At 37.6% G+C, this 8,549-nt stretch overlaps 1 protein-coding gene across 1 annotated transcript in view; it reads right to left on the bottom strand.

The window, feature by feature from the left end:
- slc26a6.1 (solute carrier family 26 member 6, tandem duplicate 1) overlaps positions 1–8,330 on the bottom strand; it is a 17,516-nt gene extending 9,186 nt beyond the window's left edge. Inside the window, exons 1-7 of the mRNA XM_087781341.1 lie at positions 7,684–8,330; positions 7,341–7,480; positions 3,644–3,754; positions 1,973–2,121; positions 1,745–1,909; positions 179–331; positions 44–126 (exon numbers count right to left, since the gene is read on the bottom strand). Coding sequence (XP_087637467.1) covers positions 44–126; positions 179–331; positions 1,745–1,909; positions 1,973–2,121; positions 3,644–3,754; positions 7,341–7,480; positions 7,684–7,823 — 941 coding nt within the window. The 5' untranslated portion in view covers positions 7,824–8,330. The remainder of the gene's footprint in view (positions 1–43; positions 127–178; positions 332–1,744; positions 1,910–1,972; positions 2,122–3,643; positions 3,755–7,340; positions 7,481–7,683) is intronic.
- Positions 8,331–8,549: the final 219 nt, after the last annotated feature.

Below are 8,549 nucleotides of genomic sequence, written 5' to 3'. Positions count from 1 at the left end.
AATCCAACTGTTGATCATCTGCTGACTCAGCAGCACCACTGACCCAGTAGGGATGTCTCCGACCACCTGGACCTTGTGCAGACCAGCCAGGTCCATCTGCACCGACACGATGGTCCCCAACACCACCTGCAGAAGACAGGTTTGGTCTCTGGTTCGAGTCAATGGAGCGCAGACGCACCAGGATGAGTTCACAGGGGATCGCCATCGGAAGTTTCTTCTTGAAGCGTTCGTTGATGAGCTTTCCTCCGATCAGGATCGCCATGGAAACCACAGACACCACCAACGCTCCGGGGACGGCGTTCCTGACGCCGCAGACCACGTCTTTCACCGTCTGCACGAGGAAAACACACGGATGAGGTCATGTAGGTCGTCTGTCCCAGCTCCCCAGGGTGAGAGGGTTTCAAACTCAATCACACACAGTCCAGGTTATGGATCCGACAAAATGTACCTTAACTGTAACAGGAAGTTTTATTTTGAAACTTTATTCATTTAAACTTTAGTCGTTGAAACTTTATTCTTTATTTACAATGTATAATATAAAGACTTCTTGCCCGTTAGTATTAATTTCTTAATGTTTTCTCTCTTATCAAGAAACTGTTTGTTTAATTTCGGTGTTTGATGTGAATCATTAAAAAAAATATTAATTTTTAATATTTTATGAATATTTTATGACATTTTTATTAGAGGAAAACCTTTAATGTAAAATGAATATTAAACAAATTAATAATTGTATTCATGTAACTTATTTGTTTTCATTTTATATTATTTATTTAATATTCTTTTATTTAATCCTATTTATTTGATCTTATTTATTTTTAATTATTTTATTACATCTTTTTTGTTTTATTTTATCTCGTTTAACTAATCTTATTTCATTTGATCTTATTTATTTTATCTTTTTTATTTTATCTTGTTTAATTCATCTTTTTTATATTTTAACTTATTTTATCTTTTTTATTTTACAAGATTTGATTTAATCACATCTATTTTATATTATTTTATTTAACCTCATTTATTTTAAATTATTTAATTTTATTTATTTTAAATTATTTTATAATATCTTATTTGTTTTATTTAATCTCATTTAATGTATCTTATTTTAACTTATTTATTTTACATAATTTTATTTAATCACATCTATTTTATATTATTTTATTTAACCTCATTTATTTTAAATTATTTAATTTTATTTATTTTAAATTATTTTATAATATCTTATTTGTTTTATTTAATCACATTTAATGTATCTTATTTTAACTTATTTATTTTACATAATTTTATTTAATCACATCTATTTTATATTATTTTATTTAACCTCATTTATTTTAAATTATTTAATTTTATTTATTTTAAATTATTTTATAATATCTTATTTGTTTTATTTAATCACATTTATTGTATCTTATTTTAACTTATTTATTTTACATAATTTTATTTTATCATATCCATTTTACATAATTTTATTTTATATTATTTATTTAATCTCATTTAGTTTCAATTATTTTATTCCAAATCTTATTTATTTAAAACAATTTTTTTTAACTTATCTTATTTATTTTATCTTATCATATTTGAATTTATGTTAACTAATTGATCTTACTTTTTAATTTATATTCATTTGTTTAGTCTACATTTCTAATAGCACTAGTGTTGGTCAACCATGTCATCAGAGAGGGGTCAGGGGTCACGAGTTCCTGCTCTCTGCTCAAGATAGTTCTGCTGAGTCGCAGGTATTTCTACTGACCCAGGCCGAGGCCACCAGGCCCGTGTGCCTCTGAGCAGGGATGCCGGTCATGAGCGGCAGCTGCAGCGCGATCACATGGATCCCCGACGCCGTGGTGTAACCTCGCACCACCGGGTCCGACAGCCAGCGACACACGCCGCCGCCGCGCAGCAGATACAGCACCAGCTGGGGAGGAAACCAGAGCTAGAAATAGATGGGAGAGCAGAGAGCAGGACGCTTGGTTCTCACCTGGATGAGGCCGGAGATGAACGTCAGCTGCACGGCTGTGTTGACTTTAGCAGCTTCTACGTCCTCTTTACTCATTTGCTTGCTCTCCGCCAGCAGCTCCACGTTCGTGGTCACGGAGCCGATCATGATGGCCAGGACGGCAAAAGTACCTGTTGTAGTACAATAGTTGTTGAAGAAAGTATCGACAGGGTCAATGATACAATCCCACTGTAGTAACAAGTATACAAGTGTAGTATTGTTGTGTTCTTGACTCTGGTGTTGTGATAGTGTAGTAACAAGTATATATGTGTAGTATTGTTGTGTTCTTGACTCTGGTGTTGTGATAGTGTAGTAACAAGTATATATGTGTAGTATTGTCCAGTACTTGACTCTGGTGTTGTGATAGTGTAGTAACAAGTATATATGTGTAGTATTGTCCAGTACTTTACTCTGGTGTTGTGATAGTGTAGTAACAAGGATATATGTGTAGTATTGTCCAGTACTTGACTCTGGTGTTGTGATAGTGTAGTAACAAGTATATATGTGTAGTATTGTCCAGTACTTGACTCTGGTGTTATGATAGTGTAGTAACAAGTATATATGTGTAGTAGTGTCCAGTACTTGACTCTGGTGTTATGATAGTGTAGCAACAAGTATATATGTGTAGTATTGTCCAGTACTTGACTCTGGTGTTATGATAGTGTAGCAACAAGTATATATGTGTAGTATTGTCCAGTACTTGACTCTGGTGTTGTGATAGTGTAGTAACAAGGATATATGTGTAGTATTGTCCAGTACTTGACTCTGGTGTTGTGATAGGGTAGTAACAAGGATATATGTGTAGTATTGTCCAGTACTTGACTCTGGTGTTATGACAGTGTAGCAACAAGTATATATGTGTAGTATTGTCCAGTACTTTACTCTGGTGTTGTGATAGTGTAGTAACAAGTATATATGTGTAGTATTGTCCAGTACTTTACTCCGGTGTTGTGATAGTGTAGTAACAAGTATATGTGTGTAGTATTGTCCAGTCCTTGACTCTGGTGTTGTGATAGTGTAGTAACAAGTATATATGTGTAGTATTGTCGAGTACTTGACTCTAGTGTTGTGATAGTGTAATAACAAGTATATATGTGTAGTATTGTCCAGTACTTGACTCTGGTGTTGTAGTATTTACAGACCACATGACTCTTGACAAAGTCGTAACTGCTTTCATTTGTATTCAAACCAATATATGTCCAAAAATCACTGTATCCTCTTGTCCTCAGTCTTCATTCTACCTTTAGCTGTGGAGGACGTAACGACTGCTGCCATCTAGTTATTATTGCTTAATTTCTTACACATTTTAATGAAATATAAACCATAAAATAACTATGATGAGAATTACTTTTTGTGGAATTCAAATGCTTCAATATAGAGTCAATTTAGATGTTTTTTTTCTTTAGAAGCAGCCATGCTTTGAGTCTCTCCAGGATCTGCTCATGAACATCAAGATGAGTCAACATCAAGTCTTCCTCGAGAGCTCCAGGGAACGTGTTGAAGATCCAGGATCATAAACTGGAACAGGAAGCTCTTTCAACACTGAACGTTCGTTTCTACTCTGAGGGATCATTGACGATGAAACCCTGGAATCACTGTGTGTCATGAATCTTCGAGTCTGACTCCTGCTGAGATGAATGTACGGGAAGTTACCGATGGAGAGGTGCCTGGAGGTGCCGAAGATGAAGTAGATGACGAGAGGGTAGAGGGACGTGTAGAGGCCGTAGACCGGCGGGATCCCAACCAGCATCGCGTTGGCCATACCTTTGTGATCAGAGGAAATGAAGTGGATTTATTCATCGATCGATACACCTTTATTCTCAAGTTCACAAAGAAGTAATAACCATTCATTTCAAAAACATGAACTGAGAGAAATAATGTTAAATAAATAAAGAGATTTTATCACAAAAACAAAATAAGTTCTTAAGTTCTTGTTTTCAATCATGGAAACTGAATTTATTATTATTATTATTATTGTGAATTAAAGTTGTCACGGCAGTTGTAAAAAAGTATTAACATACAGTACACAAGTTCAAAAAACGCACAACTTATAATGAACAAATAATAAACAATAAAAACAATAGATCAATAAGTGAATTCGTTATTTATCATTCTAAATAATAATGATAATAACATAAAATAGAATTAATAAAAATGATTAATAAAAATACAATATATATATGTGTGAACCCATGAGCCTCCTAACTCAATATAAAGTATAAACATGTGAACCCATGAGCCTCCTGACTCAATGTAAAGTATAGACATGTGAACCCATGAGCCTCCTGACTCAATGTAAAGTATAGACATGTGAACCCATGAGCCTCCTGACTCAATGTAAAGTATAAACATGTGAACCCATGAACCTCCTGACTCAATGTACAGTCTAAACATGTGAACCCATGAGCCTCCTGACTCAATATAAAGTATAAACATGTGAACCCATGAACCTCCTGACTCAATATAAAGTATAAACATGTGAACCCATGAGCCTCCTGACTCAATATAAAGTATAAACATGTGAACCCATGAGCCTCCTGAATCAATATAAAGTATAAACATGTGAACCCATGAGCCTCCTGACTCAATATAAAGTATAAACATGTGAACCCATGAGCCTCCTGACTCAATGTAAAGTCTAAACATGTGAACCCATGAGCCTCCTGACTCAATGTACAGTCTAAACATGTGAACCCATGAGCCTCCTGACTCAATGTAAAGTCTAAACATGTGAACCCATGAGCCTCCTGACTCAATGTAAAGTATAAACATGTGAACCCATGAACCTCCTGACTCAATGTACAGTCTAAACATGTGAACCCATGAGCCTCCTGACTCAATATAAAGTATAAACATGTGAACCCATGAACCTCCTGACTCAATATAAAGTATAAACATGTGAACCCATGAGCCTCCTGACTCAATATAAAGTATAAACATGTGAACCCATGAGCCTCCTGAATCAATATAAAGTATAAACATGTGAACCCATGAGCCTCCTGACTCAATATAAAGTCTAAACATGTGAACCCATGAGCCTCCTGACTCAATATAAAGTCTAAACATGTGAACCCATGAGCCTCCTCACTCAATATAAAGTATAAACATGTGAACCCATGAGCCTCCTAACTCAATATAAAGTCCAAACATTTGAACCCATGAGCCTCTTCGCTCAGTATAGTCTAAATATGTGAACCCATAAGCCTCCTAACTCAATGTAAAGTCTAAACATGTGGACCCATGAGCCTCTTCACTCAGTATAGTCTAAATATGTGAACCCATGAGCCTCCTGACTCAATGTAAAGTCTAAACATGTGAACCCATGAGCCTCCTAACTCAATATAAAGTCTAAACATGTGAACCCATGAGCCTCCTAACTCAATATAAAGTATAAATATGTGAACCCATGAGCCTCCTAACTCAATATAAAGTATAAATATGTGAACCCATGAACCTACTAACTCAATATAAAGTCTAAACATGTGAACCCATGAGCCTCCTAACTCAATATAAAGTCTAAACATGTGAACCCATGAGCCTCCTAACTCAATATAAAGTATAAACATGTGAACCCATGAGCCTCCTCACTCAATATAAAGTATAAATATGTGAACCCATGAGCCTCCTCACTCAATATAAAGTCTAAACATGTGATCCCATGAGCCTCCTAACTCAATATAAAGTATAAATATGTGAACCCATGAGCCTCCTGACTCAATATAAAGTCTAAACATGTGGACCCATGAACCTCCTGACTCAATATAAAGTATAAATATGTGAACCCATGAGCCTCCTAACTCAATATAAAGTATAAACATGTGAACCCATGAGCCTCCTCACTCAATATAAAGTATAAATATGTGAACCCATGAGCCTCCTGACTCAATATAAAGTATAAATATGTGAACCCATGAGCCTCCTAACTCAATATAAAGTATAAACATGTGAACCCATGAGCCTCCTCACTCAATATAAAGTCTAAACATGTGAACCCATGAGCCTCCTCACTCAATATAAAGTCTAAACATGTGAACCCATGAGCCTCTTCACTCAATATAAAGTCTAAACATTTGAACCCATGAGCCTCCTCACTCAATATAAAGTCTAAACATGTGAACCCATGAGCCTCCTGACTCAATGTACAGTCTAAACATGTGAACCCATGAGCCTCTTCACTCAGTATAGTCTAAACATGTGAACCCATGAACCTCCTGACTCAATGTACAGTCTAAACATGTGAACCCATGAACCTCCTGACTCAATGTACAGTCTAAACATGTGAACCCATGAACCTCCTGACTCAATGTACAGTCTAAACATGTGAACCCATGAACCTCCTGACTCAATGTACAGTCTAAACATGTGAACCCATGAACCTCCTGACTCAATGTACAGTCTAAACATGTGAACCCATGAACCTCCTGACTCAATGTACAGTCTAAACATGTGAACCCATGAGCCTCCTGACTCAATGTACAGTCTAAACATGTGAACCCATGAACCTCCTGACTCAATGTACAGTCTAAACATGTGAACCCATGAACCTCCTGACTCAAAGAACAGTCTAAACATGTGAACCCATGAACCTCCTGACTCAATGTACAGTCTAAACATGTGAACCCATGAACCTCCTCACTCAATGTAAAGTCTAAACATGTGAACCCATGAGCCTCCTGACTCAATGTACAGTCTAAACATGTGAACCCATGAACCTCCTGACTCAATGTACAGTCTAAACATGTGAACCCATGAACCTCCTCACTCAATGTAAAGTCTAAACATGTGAACCCATGAGCCTCCTGACTCAATGTACAGTCTAAACATGTGAACCCATGAACCTCCTGACTCAATGTACAGTCTAAACATGTGAACCCATGAGCCTCCTGACTCAATGTACAGTCTAAACATGTGAACCCATGAACCTCCTGACTCAATGTACAGTCTAAACATGTGAACCCATGAACCTCCTGACTCAATGTACAGTCTAAACATGTGAACCCATGAACCTCCTGACTCAATGTACAGTCTAAACATGTGAACCCATGAACCTCCTGACTCAATGTACAGTCTAAACATGTGAACCCATGAACCTCCTGACTCAATGTACAGTCTAAACATGTGAACCCATGAACCTCCTGACTCAATGTACAGTCTAAACATGTGAACCCATGAACCTCCTGACTCAATGTACAGTCTAAACATGTGAACCCATGAGCCTCCTGACTCAATGTAAAGTATAAACATGTGAACCCATGAACCTCCTCACTCAATGTAAAGTATAAACATGTGAACCCATGAGCCTCCTGACTCAATGTACAGTCTAAACATGTGAACCCATGAGCCTCCTCACCCTGTGGCAGGTGCATGATTCCGACACTGACACCTGACACCAGATCTCCGATGGCGTTCTGTCTGACGGAGTACTTCGGCAGCCATGACAGGATTGGAAAGATGCCAAGAAGGAACGTTTTGAACCTTCGGCAGGAGCACCTGAGGACGCAAACATGTCGACACGTATCAACTTCCTGCTGCCACGTCCCACTGAACTGAACATCGGAGTCTATAACTACTATAAAAAAAAATTATTGATCATTTGGGAATTGTTTTTCCCGCTCACAATAAAACAGACGATAGATTCATGAAACAAGAACAAAGTTCAAAATGCAAGATGACATCATCTGATCCAGACTCACCCACAGTGGGTCTTCACCCTCGCCAGCAAGGACGGGGACTTCCTGTTCACCCGCTGACCAATCACCTCCAGCTGAGCCTCGTCCAGCGCCACAGAGAGATAAGAGCGAGGCGGGAGGTCGTGGCTGTCAACGCCGTCCATCTGAAAAAGTCTACTTTGTGCCGGAGCAGCTCACGTGCCTCCACTGATGTGGAATTACATGTTTGGAAAACTAGTCATGGAGAAGAAGAGACGCTAATTCACCGTCGGCCACAAACATCAGGGTTAGCACATGTGAGAGCGAGTGCCAACACACACACACTCACACACACACACACACACACACACACATACACACACACACACGTGACTCCAGGAAGTTGTAGAACAGCCTTGAACTCTGCACGTCACACACGTTTACAGCCCCTTTCTTCTCCCCCTCATCCCCCTTTCATTCGCGGTGAATGCCTCTATTATCACAGCTCAGCTTTCAGATCCACACACCATGTGTGTGTGAGTGTGTGTAGGTGTGTGTGCGAGGGATCAACAGTGTGACGGACACAGAGAAAAAAAGAACAAATAAGGGAAATTTAACAGTCGGACTGGATTTTAAGCAGAAAAAAAAACAATGAATGAAAAAAAAAAAACTTAAACTCAGACAAAGAATGTTTAGTAAGTCACAGAAAAGTTCTTGAAAATGTAATAAACGATGATGTAGGTTAACTTTAATTTAACTATAGACTATTTAACTCAGATAGAGTTTAAATATATATTATATATATATATATATATGTTTAAACCTCATATATAAAACACAAGTTGCAACATTCATTGACACAATTCGATAAGTTTTATTACACAAACAGTCATTCATTGTTATCACCGTTT

The sequence above is a fragment of the Callionymus lyra genome, chromosome 19 (genome assembly GCF_982586985.1).
Source record: "Callionymus lyra chromosome 19, fCalLyr1.hap1.1, whole genome shotgun sequence".
Lineage (NCBI taxonomy): Eukaryota > Metazoa > Chordata > Actinopteri > Syngnathiformes > Callionymidae > Callionymus > Callionymus lyra.
Note: the sequence above shows the minus strand (reverse complement) of the source record. Positions and strands in the feature narration are given on the sequence as shown.